The sequence below is a fragment of the Parasteatoda tepidariorum genome, chromosome 3 (assembly GCF_982258835.1).
Source record: "Parasteatoda tepidariorum strain Cologne lab strain chromosome 3, Ptep-v5.0, whole genome shotgun sequence".
Classification (NCBI taxonomy): Eukaryota; Metazoa; Arthropoda; class Arachnida; order Araneae; family Theridiidae; genus Parasteatoda; species Parasteatoda tepidariorum.
Window position 1 is genome coordinate 27907707 of NC_141757.1, and position 15841 is coordinate 27923547.

The 15841-nt window shown below is 30.2% G+C and overlaps 1 protein-coding gene across 1 annotated transcript in view; it reads left to right on the forward strand.

The window, feature by feature from the left end:
• Positions 1 to 15841, forward strand: part of LOC107445807 (junctophilin-1) — an 85346-nt gene that overhangs the window by 54169 nt on the left and 15336 nt on the right. Inside the window, exons 3-5 of the mRNA XM_071177552.2 lie at positions 1540 to 1803; positions 3325 to 3500; positions 7173 to 7291. Of these exons, the coding sequence (XP_071033653.2) occupies positions 1540 to 1803; positions 3325 to 3500; positions 7173 to 7291 (559 nt within the window). The remainder of the gene's footprint in view (positions 1 to 1539; positions 1804 to 3324; positions 3501 to 7172; positions 7292 to 15841) is intronic.

The following is a 15841-nucleotide window of genomic DNA, read 5'->3' on the forward strand; positions in this document are numbered from 1 at the left end:
CTTATTAATCCACCACAAAGTCCAATATTTCAAGATGAATGGGTAAAGGGACCATCTGAGGCCTCAGACTCCTAGTTCAAACTTCATGCCTATGACACTTTTGCCGTAACTCACCGACTACTGACTCCGATGTTTCCGACTCCTCGATTAATTATAACAAGGCGGATGAGATAAGAGCCTAGGCTTTAGTTCGTAAATTTTAGTTGGTGATTCTCTACCTTTTAATAAAATATTTTGTCGAATCCGGAGCAGTTGGCATCTCTACTCCGGACTCTGCTAGTTTGTCACGAATGCTAGTTTGTCATCGGGGCAAACTAGCATTCGTGAAGGACTTTTTCATGAAATTGAACCACATTTGCGTTACATGAGGAAGAAAACCGCGAAAACCTCAAACGGGGTTGTCAACGGTTTGTCCGATGACAAGGGGATTCTTACTTAATCACCCACCGCTGGGATTCGAATCACCCACCGCTGGGAAAAAGCGCTCTACTCCTTGAGCCGCGTCAGCTCTGTGATAACATTTGATTTTGCGTGATAGCATTTTCACGATAACAGAGCTATTCGCAAACCTTCATACAATAGGATAAGCAGATAGCATTTTTTTTTTTTTTTGCTTTTTCTTTCACGATAACAGCGCTATTCGCAAACCATCATACAATAGGATAAGCAAATAGCATTTTTTTTTTTTTTTGCTTTTTTTACGATAACAGCGCTATTCGCAAACCATCATACAATAGGATAAGCAAATAGCATTTTTTTTTGCCTTTTTTTACGATAACAGCGCTATTCGCAAACCATCATACAATAAGATAAGCAGACAGATTTTTCTTTTTTTTTTTGCACAATATGATTTTGTTTAAGAATTTCGAAGCTGCTTCCCATCTAATCTCCAAGAGATAAGGTAGAGACAAGAATCTGGATTGTTTCATATGATTGTAATAAATCTGAAAAACTGATTGTTCGTTTATAGTAGACTCATTTTTTTCAGTTTATTTAATTAAATGATGCAAAATTTTTAGTCTATGTATTAGTTAAAAAAGTATATATTCATGAAACGGTAATACACATTATTAAGTAGTGGAATTGTGTCGAAATGTATAATGAGAGTTGGTTAAAAAAAACAAGAACTTTGGTGAGCTAGTTGGTTGCACCTAAATTCCAACTTTAAATTGCAACTTCCTATACAAAAAAAGAAAATAAAAAATTTAAAAAAAACATCTAAAATATTTTGATGCAAAAACAATAAGTTTGTTATATAAAGAACACTTTGAAGTCTGCCTATTCGTTATAGGTAAACTTCGTTGAGAAAAACTAAATAAACTAATAAAACTAACTAAATTAAATTTCCTTATAGATAGGAATTAGTTGTAACCAAACTTCGTTGTAAAGTCATTACATATTTAGTTATGTAATAATTTATAGAACAAATTTTGTACTATTACAATAACTATTTCCAACAGAATATTTTTTCCAATATTTGGGATAGTGAACCATTAATTATATTGGATGCAAAGCGAGTAACTTTGTGAACTGTTCCAGACGCTGTTTAAATCGAAGAGCGGCGATCGAACGAGCAGCTACGAAGAGGAGGAACCCGGTGGATCTGGATCGGAGGCAACAGACAGCAGTTTTGTCTTTCAAGAAGATGAGGTCATTGATGTCAATGTCATCGAAACTTACATGGGAGAGTGGAAAAATGACAGAAGGAATGGATTTGGGATTGCAGAAAGATCCGATGGCATCAAATACGAGGGCGAATGGTACAACAACAAAAAATTTGGTTACGGTCGCACAACCTATAAAGTAAGTTTCTCCCCTCATAAATTGTTACGTATTTATCAAAATGCACAGTCAGTAATAAAAATAACGGTTAAGCCTTATAACTTTTGAACTGTTAATCGGATTTTCATTCTGTAAAGTGTTTTGCTCATATCTCAAAGAAATCTCTTAACGCTGTTTTTTGAAGCTCTGTCGCCAAGGAAAATAAAAAAAAAACCACCATGCCTTACACTTGAAGCAATGCGATATTTTTAAACTATATATATAATCTTGCGTGAAGAATTATTTATACTTTAGAACTGGCAAATAACTTAAATGTTTTAAAAGATATTAAACGTTTTTTAAAAATTACCAATTTGGTAACATTTTACCACCTAGATGAAAATTATTAAAATCACTGCCTTATTTTCAGTTTTTGCAAATTTTTATGAGAAGTTTTTAAATATTAAAAAATTAGAGAACAAACCTTTTCATTTTTACAAAACTGTGCTTTTTTCCATATTGACGTTTGGCGCCATTTTAAAAATAAAAGTAGAGATCGCTGGCTTTAGATAAGCTAAACTTGACATAACAGTCGTGAGCAACAGTTTCAAACTTACAGTAGTCATCATTTTCCTCTCTATGTAACGCAAATACGGGTTATAGTTCCATCAAAAAGTCCTCCACGGAGGCAAATTTCTCCCAATACTTGATCCAGGAGTTCCCTTGTCTTCTGGATTGAGTTCAAAATACGGAGTTCAGACTACGGAGTTAAACATTAGTTGTCCTTGACCCAAAATTGGGTCGGCTGTTTAGCGACTGTAATAAAATAAAATTGTAAAGCATAAAAAATTTTAAGTAATTAGAATGTTCCGATTTTTTTTAAACCTAATGTAAATTTTCATGACATTTGATCAATAAAAAAATAGCTGAAAACCAATTTAAAAAATTAATTATTAAATGGTATTGAAATGGTACCAAAGTCCAGTACTTCATGTTGTGCGTCATTCGAGACCTAAAAGATTCAAGCACACAAATTTTTATTATTATAGCTATGGAGTACCATAACTGCGAACTTTAATGATTTTTACGAAAGATATTTTCAAAGGATAGTCAATTTTTTCTCCTTATATATTGCTCAGGGTTGAGTTAAAATTAAATTACTCACCACAACATGAAGAATTTATTAAACATATGTAAGAACCATAACATAACACGATTAATTTATGTAAAAGCGTTTCAAAATTCTAAGGAAAAGCTTATAACTTTAATACAACTCTGTTTTTCAGCAACAAATATGAAATATCCTTAGCAAAAACCGCAAAAGTTGGCAGCTATTCTGTTTTATGTAACTTCTGTAAATTTTTTTTTAATAAAATGAGGGCAAAAAGTTTATTTATTTTAACTAATTAAAAAGTTGTTTCGTTAAAAAATCTTTTAAATGCATAAGTACACAAAAATAATAACATAAACACATAAAAAGAAACAGCCTAAGTCATTTTTTTTTTTTTTTTGGTTTTAATGATCGGTTTAAACAATAATTTGTTTACAACAATTTCGTTACAGAATGGAATAGAAGAACTGGGAAAATATAAGAACAATGTTCTGATCGCGTCTGGAACGAATAAGCACCTTTTCCTGTTACGTTCCAAGAAATTCCGGGATAGGGTGCAAGCAGCTGTGAACGCCGCCCACAGGTCATCTCAAATTGCTCTGCAAAAAGCCGATATTGCTATATCTAGGTAAGATCAACACATGAGATTTTGCGGGCTATTTTTAGAGTAGAGTCGAAATTTCTCAAATGTAATTTACATTATTTTATGAAACTATGTGAAATAGGCTTTTATGCGTTTAGTAATGTGTAAAAAAAAATTCTAAAAAGAACATTATAGTAATGATTCTCTCTCCTCCAACATAACCTACTTCATTTCAAGCTACTCTTGCGATCTATTATAAATTTGCTAGTTCGCAAGAACTTGAGGGAATATATTTCATAACTTTTGTTCGTCTAAAAGTGTCAGACCATATTTATTTTCTCATTAATTATTTTATTTATTTATTTATCATATGTATTATAACACCTACATTATATGCAGGCTTGAATGTTCATTTCAAAGTTTAACGTAAAAGCCCCACTCAATATAGGGTTTTACCGCCATATCTTGTAATACTTTTTGCACGGCTAAACAAAATGTTAACGGCTAAAATAGCGGAGGTGTTTACGATATTTTAATATAGAAATATTATTTTAACTTATGACAAAACGCATAAAAGCTTGTTTAGGGCATGTTTTTCCAATGAATAATATTATCTTCCGGTTCTATTACAGTTGAGAAATTTCAGCTCATTATTTATATTGGATTTATATATGGATTTATAAAAGAATAATATCATTTTCCGGATATGTTACAGTTGAGAAATTTTAACTCATTATTAAAATTAGGTTTATATATGGATTTATAAAAGAATAATATTATCTTCCGGATCTCTTACAGTGGAGAAATTTTAACTCATTATTTATTTCCGATTATATAAACTGCTGTTTGTAGAAAATGCAACACCATGAAGGAATCATCAGAATCAAATGAAATTCGCAGCAAATGTCAATTATAGGATATTATGCAAATTAATAAAGTTTCAGAGCCATCGCTCGTGCGTGGCGCGCGCAGCGCCCTCTGAATTGATGCTGAAAGCGTATAAATAAAGTGCTGTAGCGGGACGTTGAAAATAGTCTATGATTATTTGTTAGTGGCAAACGTTTAGTGAGACCTGAGTATGCCTCCACGACGGAAGAATAAGAAATTCAAGCAACTTACGGAGTTTGAACGAGGGAGGATAATCGGCCTTCGAGAAGGAGGATTTTCCTATCGCGCAATAGCAGCTCGTATGCAGCGGAACAGTTCCACAGTGATGCGAGTTTGGAAGCAGTGGACCGACGAGCACCGAACAACTCGAAAAACAGGCACTGGACGACAGAAGGTGACGTCAGAGCGCGATGATCGACACCTGCTCCGCATGGCGGTGAATGATCGCACAGCTTCCTCCAGGCAGCTGGCAGCACATTGGTCTACTGCTACAGGTGTACAATTGTCGGCTTCGTCAATTCGTCGTCGTCTGCTGCGCCGTGGATTGCGTGCAAGGGTGCCATTATACAGGATTCCCCTCACGGCGGATCATCGACGGCTGCGTCGGCAGTGGGCTCTTGAGCACAGAGACTGGCGAGCTGATTGGCACCAAGTTGTCTTTTCAGATGAATCACGCTTCAATTTGTGGACCCATGATGGCCGTGTTCGTGTTAGACGTTATGCCGGTCAACGCTGCCTTCCTGAGTGTATTATTGAACGACATAGTGGTCGAACACCCGGAGTTATGGTCTGGGGTGCGATTTCGTATCATGGACGATCCAATTTGATACGAATTGAGGGTAATCTCAATAGCAACAGATACGTCCGTGAAGTGCTACAGCCCGAAGTCGTTCCTTTCCTTCAAGGCATCCCTGGAGCTATCTTTCAGCAGGATAATGCACGCCCACATGTTGCGCGGACTGTTAGAGACTTCTGTTCAGCACAACGCATGCAACTTCTTCCTTGGCCTGCTTATTCGCCGGATATGTCGCCTATTGAGCACGTGTGGGATATGGTTGGTCGGCGTCTCACTCGTGATCCGCGTCCTGCAGTTTCCAAAGACGAACTTTGGTTGCGCATACAAGCGATATGGAATTCTCTTCCTCAAGCAGATATTCAACATCTGTTTGACTCCATGCCACGTCGTATAGCAGCACTTATTGCAGCGCGTGGTGGCTGCACCAAATACTGATTTCGGACGCTTAATTTGTTTCTTTTGTTTTGAAAATTTCATCATTTATTTGTATCAGTACAAGTCGTTTCTGCATTAAATTTCATTTGATTCTGATGATTCTTTCATGGTGTTGCATTTTCTACAAACAGCAGTTTAGGTACAAAATTTTCTTTTTCATCTCACAACGCATTTCTATTTGCTTAATTTAACTTACTAGCAATTATTTTTAATTTAAGCAACTACGGACATACTGCGTTATTTAAAAATGCATTTCTTATAACTTAATTTAACTTAGCTGTATTTGTATTAATTTATATGTGTGCGAATTCATTCATTTATTCAGCAACGTATTTCTATCAGCTTTATTTAACCATTTGTACATGAGGCCCTCTCAACAGTTAAAAAACGACCCCAACCACTGAAAATGAATAAGACAAAATGCATTGTTTACACACATATCATACTCCTGGAGACTACTAAATAAAGTGGTCATTAAACATTAAAACTGTGGTAACACCTTTAGAGGCCAAAGGGTTAACTTAGTGGCTTTTATATTTAAAAGTAAAGTTTCATTTATCTAATTACATTTATAACAACTAAATAAAACGTATTAGAGCGCTATTATAAATAATAAAGTAAAATTAATAAATTAAAAATGCAAAGTTAAAAAAATAGAAGAAAAATGTGGAAACACTTCTATACTACTTCTGTGCAAACAATTTTTTCTTCAGCAGCAACTGGCTAGGAAGATTTTACACGGGCAATTTGAAAGATCGTATTTGAAGCTTCTAGAAATACCCGTTCATATAGTGGCCCACATTCACACAAAACAGAGGACAACACACAGAGAGAAACATCCATGCCCTGAATGTGATTCGAACCCGCAGATATTGGCTTCACAGTCAGGCACGCTAACCGCTCAGTCACCTGGCTGGCTATTCCAATGATCTGAATCAGATCAGATCCACGAGTTCGTAAATCCCCCAAAACTTACGTAGGCCTCTTTAGAAGGTACACACGTACCAAGTTAACGAAGTTAATCAGAATGTTTCACAGGGCTTCTGCTTTACACCATGAGAAAAATCTCAGGGTTCTTAATTGTCCAGTAGACGGTCGAGTTAATGCAATTTGATCTCTTCTGTCATCGTCAAAACTAATTGAAGCACCAGGATGCCACTAAGATACCACGGATATGGTGGCGGTTGTTTCCAAAAAGTGTTCATAGGAACGTTACTTCTCGTACATAGATCAAAGTGCGTAAGAGGTTCTGCATTGACCTCTGAATCATGAAAGCGCCCTCTTTCGCTAGGCCAATATCGTTCTATTTTAAATTCACAAGAAACGGAATTCAATGAAGAAAATGAAGCTCAGAAGAACAAGACAGGGTCCTGAGTTTCTCTATAACTTCACCATTTCTAAAAGCATGATCTTCTAAATTGTACCAAGAGTCATGTAAAATCTTCTGAAACATTTCCTGCTAAAAGAAAGTTTGTTTGCTCTGAGTTAGTATATATGTTCCCATATAACCAAATTTGTGTTCCCATATTTTTGTCTAACCCTTGTATATCCACAGATTATTTTCATTTATCTAATTACGCGTTTTTGTTTTGCTCCAGAACAGCAACTGCTCGAGGAAAAGCAGAGCACGCGGACGCCGCAGCCAAACAGGCAAGAGCAGAGTCTGCCATTGCTAGAATGATCGCCAACAAATATGCACCAGAATTCCAGCAACCCGGTAAAAATTATAACTTTTTGCTTCTTTTAAAAATTCTCTTAAATTTTTAAAGGAAATTGTTTTTATGAAAATATCATAATTGGAATTCGCATAAACGTATATGGAGATGAAATATAGATTATGTGCATATTTTTCTTTTTCATACTTTGATTTTACAATGGTTTTATTTTTTCTTTGTCTACTATATTACAAACTTATTCCATCTGACAATAAATGTAAATGAATATATATTTGGTTATTCTATGGTACCATGTCAGAAGTTTTTAATTAGTGATCAGGTTGTTAAGAACTGGTCTCTACTACCAGACCTGAAAAATATTACTCTTTCTTAGGAAGTATTTTCCAAATGGTAGTGAAAGAATAAACGAAGTGCAATTGTAGATAAAATTAATTTTTTGAAATTGCTATATCTTACACCTAATTTTGTACCAATAACTTGGTTTTATATTTAAGATTGATTTACTTGCATTTAGTGGTAAACAAAATCATATTAAATAAAATTTATAAACCCGAAAATTAAATAAAAGTTTATAAGATTCATTACCACTTTAAATATACAAATGAAATAGTACGGGCGGTCAGTAGCTATAGTAGTGGATAATACTATCAAAATACTATTAACCTTATCATACTTATCAAACAACTCTACTCAAGGGGATCTCCCCATTCCAAAGATGATTTTCACTTCAAAACTAAAGATTTATATCTTTAAGGACTTGATCTGTTCTTACAACATACTACAACTTCAATGATATTTAGGACCTCCTAGAATACGACAAAACAGATTCGATGAATCGGTTAGTGGCGCTGAGATAACCCAAATATCCAGCATCCATCCAGTAGTGGATAACTAAAAATGTAAAAAGGAGTGGCAAAAAGTGGCTATCTTTTATTTAAAGATACTAACATTAGAAACTTTTTTAGCATATTTTTTATATATATTATTGAAAATAAATGCCAAAAAAGTTTTTCGTTTAAATATGAATAATTTAAAATGTAAGTCATGGTGATAGTTATGATTGAAGAATCAAAGCGAAATGAACAAAAATAATTGAGTTTCTACCACTTTTTACATTTTCAGTCGCCAGTGACAAATATAATTCAAAATTTTATTGGTAGAAATTAAAATTAGCTACTTTAGTTCGCATAGTTTTTTCAGTTTACTATTAAGAGATAACGCAATGATGCTTTAATGTGAGAGTATTGAGCGAGGTACTGCCTTCCAGCACTTGCCTCTTCCTCTAAAAATATTTGCCACCGGCAACGAAAATATGCGATCCAGCGATCGAAGTCAACAGTACAGTAATATGAATGATAATGATTTCAGTTTAAATATGAATAATTGGTGATGTAAGTCATTGTGGTAGTTACGATTGCATAATAAAGAGATGAAAACTAAACGAAAATGAATTGAGTTTTTTCCACCCTTTACATTTTCAATCGGCCTCTGTAGGGGTTAGGGAACTGCCCTTGCATCAGAAAGTTTCTGGGTTCGAATCCCGGGATGTTCTTTCCTTCTCTGTACTATCTGTCCTTACTGTGGGAGCACCTAATATGGTGCCCCTGAAACAAACAAATCTGCCCTTCAGATACCTGTATGACCTAGGTCGTTGTCTAGGTGGGCATTGGAGAAAAAAACATTTTCAATCGCTTTAGACATCCTTGTAAGAGTAATGTGATGCTTTAAAATGGATAAGTAAATTTCAAGATGTCTGCCTTACGGCACCTGCCTCTTTAATTAAGTTTTATGCCATAGGCAACGAATGAAATGAATTAAGTATGAGTTATAAGCAGTAAGAGTACCAAAGTGGCTTATCAGATAAGTCTTTGAATAATTTAAAAGAAGGGGTGATTAATAAACCTATAAATCGAATTTACTAAACCAATAATCATACATTAAGAGACTACCACTCAAAAATATGTATCCGCTGTCTGGAGCAAGTTGGCATCTCTGCCACCCTGTGTTTAGAATTTTAACACCATCGCTCTTTCGAACAACTGTTCAACAAAGAACGATATAAAAGAAATATATATATATATATTATATATTTTAATAAATAAAAATGAACCATAATTTCTTTTAACAATGTAAATATTCAGAAACTCAATAAAAAGAATTACCTAACCAATCATTATTTTGAATATAAATTCTTTTTCATTGGATGGTGTAAAAATCTATATGATAGATAAGCTAATATTAATGTAAAGCTTTTTTTAGTAATCTATTTTTAAGAAAAGTTGTTTTTATCCACACTATACTATAATTATGGGGGGGGGGGCTAGAGGAAACAAATCTTAAGACTTATTATTTAAAATATACTTATAAAAAGTAATTAAAACCAAAATGTAACTAATTTTAGTCTAAAAAAATACTGTCATGAGACAATAATCTTAATAATGCTTAGTTAATATTAAATCATACTAATCACATAAGTTTTATTTATTTATTTATTTTTTTTTTGTGTTTTGTAAAACTCAATAAAGACATAAATTCAACCGTTTTCACGAATATTTCTTCTCGAATATATCAAGTTGTAACAAATGTTACGCATTACCGATTTAGTTTTGAATCACTGAATTTGATTAAGAATGACGTTAACCACCAGACTTTTAAACAATTTAAGCAAATAGGACTTGATAATAATACGGTGGTATTTTTATGTGCTAGCAAAATTTGGTCGAATGTGTTATCCCATATATGGGTCATTCTCACGAAAACTGTCATTTTTCAGTTCATAAAATCCCAAAAAAGTAAAGTGAATAAAAAGCTCTGAAACTTTTTATATTAATAGAAATATGTAATGGCATTATAAAGAAAGTATATATCCTATAAATTATACTTGATATTGAAATTAATTAATTTTTTAAATAATTAATTTATAATTGATTAATTTATAATAATTAATAATTAATTAATTAATTTGATAAATAAATTAATTAATTTAATAAATTTATTTATTACTTTTTTATTTTATTTTTCAAATTAATTAATAAGTAAATTAATTATTTTCACTATTTAAAAAGTGAGGGAATGATATTTTATTTTAATACATGTTTTTATCTAAGTTACATCTACCTAAAGTTTGAAAATGATAACATACTAAGTATATCTAATATTTATTATAATTTAGTCTTATATATTTAATAGTTTTTACAGGTTTGGGAAATAAAATTGGCTGGCACGATTGAACAAAAAAAAAAATTGATAATATACTCATCTTGAATCATTCCCTCACTTTAGCGTCATTCCCTCACTTTTTACACTAGTGAGGGAATGACAAATTCAATAAAATTTAAAAATAACAGTTAGGCCTAATTAATTTCTGAAGTCAATCACATACAATTATATTCATGCAAGAAAGCAACATATAATTATCCACTTTCTCGATGAAGTTGTATTTTATTTTACTCTAAAAAATGACATGAGGGAATGATAAATGTAAAAAATTTTACTTGGTTTGATTCATTCAAATTTATTCCACAGCGAAGCTTCTTTAAGTTGAAGATGGAAACATACTGCAATTTTGTTCTATGATGCCAGTTGTTAACTTCTGAAGTTTTTATTAAAATATTTTTATTCTAAGAAGATTGCAGGTGATAAGAACATTGTTGTGAGGGAATGACGCGAAACACTGGGGACAAAGTTTAAAATAGTGCTGTGTTAATATTTTTATCAGAAATTAAATATAAAATTGATTTTCTGAATTCTATATTTCAGTATTCTGAAATAAAAAACACGAATTTGTAAAAAAAAAAAAATTTTATTACAGAAACAATTTTTTTCTTTTTTTAAATCAGCAGTGGGGACAAGTGAGGGAATGACATATTGGTATATTTCAATTACCTAAAATAAATAAAAAATAAAAATTGATAATTTTATTTTTATTCTTTTGTTAGCTTGCATTCCGAAGGACACTTTCCCCGAATTTTTTTTTTCGTAAGCTGTAAAACAAACATTAAATATACTGGGGACATGAAAATGACTGTTTTTGTGAGAATGACCCATATAATGATACATATTACTTTTCACATAATGATATATACAGAGATGCTAACTTGCTTCTGATTGCGGATAAATATTTTCTAGCCTTAGCAAAATTTATGTTTTAAAATATGACTTTTGGTTCATTAAATATGATTTTTAAGGTTTTTACCCTCCACTACTTATAAATTATTCAAAGGCTTACGTCAAACAAATTTTGTCGTTAAATGAATTCTTTTTTGCTACTTTTAAAAAATTGCTAATCGAAAATCAGCAAATTTTAATTTATAGCTCTCTGCCGTTCTTAAAAATGTTTTGCAAAATCCGAAGTAGTTGAGATCTTTGTATATATAACCTTATACAACTACTTTCCGAATTCGTAAGTATGTAGAATTCAATTTAAATTTAATAGTTGCACTATATTCAAATTATGTAAGAAAAACTGTTTCAAAAACAAGTGAGTGGAATAGAAATATATTTTTAATAATTATTTGGTAAACAAATATTATTAAGTAAAATTTGATTTTTATTTATAAAATAGTTTGCAAAATCAGTGTTAAATATTATTGAGGAGAAGCATTAAAAGAATTTCGAAAATTTACATCTAACAACGTAAAAGTGCTGAAATTCTATACGCTATCAACACTTTAAATTAAAATAATAATAATAATAATAATAATAAAAGGCTTAATACGAGTTAAAACATTAATCTTTCCAAAAAAATTTCTTCATATAAGATATAATTTAATTTCTTCAAAAGAGTCGAAAAATTTTTTAATAAAATTCTAAATAAAAATTCTAAGTTCTAAATAAAATTTGGTTTTTATTTTATAAAGCAATTTGCCAAATTAATGTTAATGCTACTGAGGAGAAGCAGAAGCATTAGAAGAATTTTGAGAATTTACGTCTACCCACTGAAAAGTACTTAAATTCCATACGCTATCAACAATTTAAATTAATAATAATAATAATAATAATAAAGCTTAATACGAGTTAAAACATTAGTCTTTCAAACATTTTCAACATTTCAAATTTTTCTTCACTCAAGATATAATTTAATCTAATAAAAAGTGTCGAAAAAATTTTAATAAAATTCTAAATAAAAATTCTAAATTCTAATTAAAATTTGATTTTTATTTTATAAAGTAGTTTGCCTAATCAATGTTAAATGTTATTGAGGAGAAGCAGAGACATTAAAAGAATTTCGAAAATTTACCCCTATCCACTGAAAAGTACTTAAATTCCTTACACTATCAGCACTTTAAATTTAAAAGAATAATGAAAATTAAAATAAAAAAAGCTTAACACGAGTTAAAACATTAGCTTATATGAAATTTTTCTTAATGGAAACTATAATCTAATTAAAAAAATCCAAGTAGTTCTAAATAAAAATTTTAAAGACTAAATAAAAATTTTAAATGCTAAATAAAAATTTAGTTTTTATTTTATAACGCATTTTGCCAAACTAATGTTAAATGTTGTTAAGGAAAAGCAGAAGCATTAAAAGAATTTTGAAAATTTACATCTAATAACTGAAAAGTGCTAAAATTCCATAAGCTATCAACACTTTAAGTTTTAAAAAAATGACAATAAAAAAAGCTTAATACGAGTTGAAAAAATTAGTCTTTCCACAATGTTTCTTTATACAAGAAATAATCTTTTTTAATCGAAAATGTAGAAAAAAATTCTAAATAAATTAAATAATTTTCTAAGTTAATCTAATTTAATAAATAAATACTGGAATAAGTAACGTGTTTTTAATGAACTCATATTAATACCACAGTAAACTTTTTCGGGGTATTATCTTAAAACGTTTAATAAACGTAAGGCAAAAAGCCGTCATTCAATGCATTTCTGACCACCACTAATATCATTTTGTTTTGAAATGATATTTATAATTAGAACTGTATCGTACCAGTCCTTTTATATTGAAGTTGAAACTGAAAGGAATTTTTTTCAGCAACAATGAGAATTAGCTACCACAGTCAAATTTCTTAAGCCTTGCCGCAATCTAGGTAATTTTGGCATGTCCACAATCGCATCTCCACTTTGTATCCTATTCCTCACTAGCCACATGAGATTATTTTTTTTTTTTCATTGTCTAAATTCAATGTCGGTTAACCCTTATTTCTAGTAAAGGTAAATTAAAGTTCTTTTGGAATTGAAATTGTTTTAAGAACAGTAATTGTAATAGGAAAAAAAACTCATTTAGTATAGAAAAATGCCTTCTTTTTTTCTTTTTTTTTTTGGTGGTAAATATATTTAACATGACTTATTAGGAACTTGTTGACTTTTATTTTTCTTTATTTATAAAATAAATTTTATAACTGCTGCATACTTCAAAAGGAATTATGCATTTTATAACTTTTAAACGTTTTTTTTTAAACTAACAAATGGTTACCAATTCTATTCAAACACACTTCAAGAAAACTGAAGTTATTAACAAATAGAAACCTAAATTAAAAGTGGTAAAAAGTGGTGGTAAGTATACTTACCACGGCCTCCGAAAAAGTTAAGCTTTCCGACAGGTTTTGACAACTTTTTTTTTAGATATTAATGTAAAATTTTAAGAAACTAGTCTATTTGTTTTATTATATGTAAAAATGTATGAAACTAGCAAAAACAATCGTTATTATTAAAAATTACTAAGAAATTATTTTTCTTTAAATGGCAATTTTTAGGTAAAAATAAGACATTTTTTTCATATATGCGAAACCCGAAGTGTAAAAAAATTCCCGAAACGAAAAGTCCTTTGAGGATTTTATTTAGAAGGCTACCAACTATGTTTTGAATTATTTTATTGAACGCAAGTGCATATACTGCTGAGTTCGGGATCAATGTAGTTATAAAAGCAAATTTGTTTAAAAATTTCTGCTCATGTCTTTGCGCAAAAACATGCATAAAAAGTGAAATTCTACATTTTTCTAAACATGTCTGTTATTATTATAAACACTCATGAAAAATTGTAGACAATTATTCTTAAAACAATATGAGATATCATGTTTAAGGTGGTGTAAAAAATCTGATTTTGAGCTAAATGCATTTAAAGTCTTTAACTCGTTAGTCTACTCACTGTTATCACCTAACACAAAAACTGCTATAACTTAGTAAATAATTGGATTACAAACAAAAGTAAAGTATTTTTAGAAAGCTAAGAGAACAGGAATTTTAAATTCATAACATATCCAATTTCGAAAATTTTGTCCAGAATCATGTTTTTACTTTAGTCTAATTAAAAAAGAAAAATCGAAAGTGACATTCAAAATTAGAAATATACGTATTCATTTATAACATAATATCGCCCAGTATTAAAAAAATATATAGCACTATGACACAGATGGTACACCGGTGTCGTTTTTATATACTTTTTTTCTGGTTAAGGTTACAAGCAAAATTATATTTCGGTATTTTTTAATTATTAAAAACAGTCTAATAGCTACTAAAAAAATAGTTAAAAGAATTATATTCGTACGAAATTTTTTTTCATTCCTATTCAAAAGTATATAAATAATTGATTTTGTAAATTAATTGAATAACTTTTCTCTTAGATCTAAATTGCTGTAAATAAGTGAAATTTGAAAAAAAAATATTGTTTCAAAATGAGCCGTGTTTTGAAGATTTACCTTTACACAAAAAAACACCAGTATTTCATGCTGTATTTCATAACCATAAATTATTAAAATGCTAAATATAATAATTTTCACTTATTTTGACCTAAATTGATACAAAATAATGAAAAAAGTATGAATAATATGCTTACAAAGATTCTCCACCAAAGGGTTAAAAATTGTCTTAAGTCGCGATTATAAAGCAAATTAAGAATTTACTTTTCAACAAAGAAATCAAATAAATAAATAAAAAAAATTTATTACTCTAGAATACTGTCATGCAACTACATGCGAAAATGTAACAGTTTCACAAAGCTGTATACAGATTTATAAAGAAATTTTGAGTTATAAATAACAATAATATTCCATTCCTCTGCTGTTTAGTTATGTATGCTTCGTCCAATCACATACCAATGTCTAAAACTGATAAATTTATACTTTTAAAACAAATAATTTAAATATTCTTACAGCTATTTTCAAAAATTGGTTATCACTCATGAATTTCACTAAGGCTGTGACAATGGCATTTTTACGATATAGTTTCATGTTTTTAGATTTTTGATAAATATCTTGGTTTTTATGTAATTAAGGTTAAAAGAATATTTTAGAAATATTCAAATCTAATATATATAATTATAAAATAGTTAGTTAAAAATAAATTATATTGTAAAAAATCTAAATTCTGACACGAGGGTAGTTTGATATGTCTTATGCAAAACTACAAATTGCATAATTTTTGTACTTTAAAATTTTGAGAAAAACACCATAGAAATTCTAAAAATAATCAAGAGCTATTTCTCCTTATCTAATAAAGCGACCTCTTTATTTTCCGCCTTTTTTTCAAAAAGGTATCGCGCTGTTGAATAATACTATATTATAAAAAGTTTGTTAAAGTAGAAAATAATAATAATATCAAAACAAAGTAAATAAAAAGATATTAAATAAATAAATAGTAAAAAA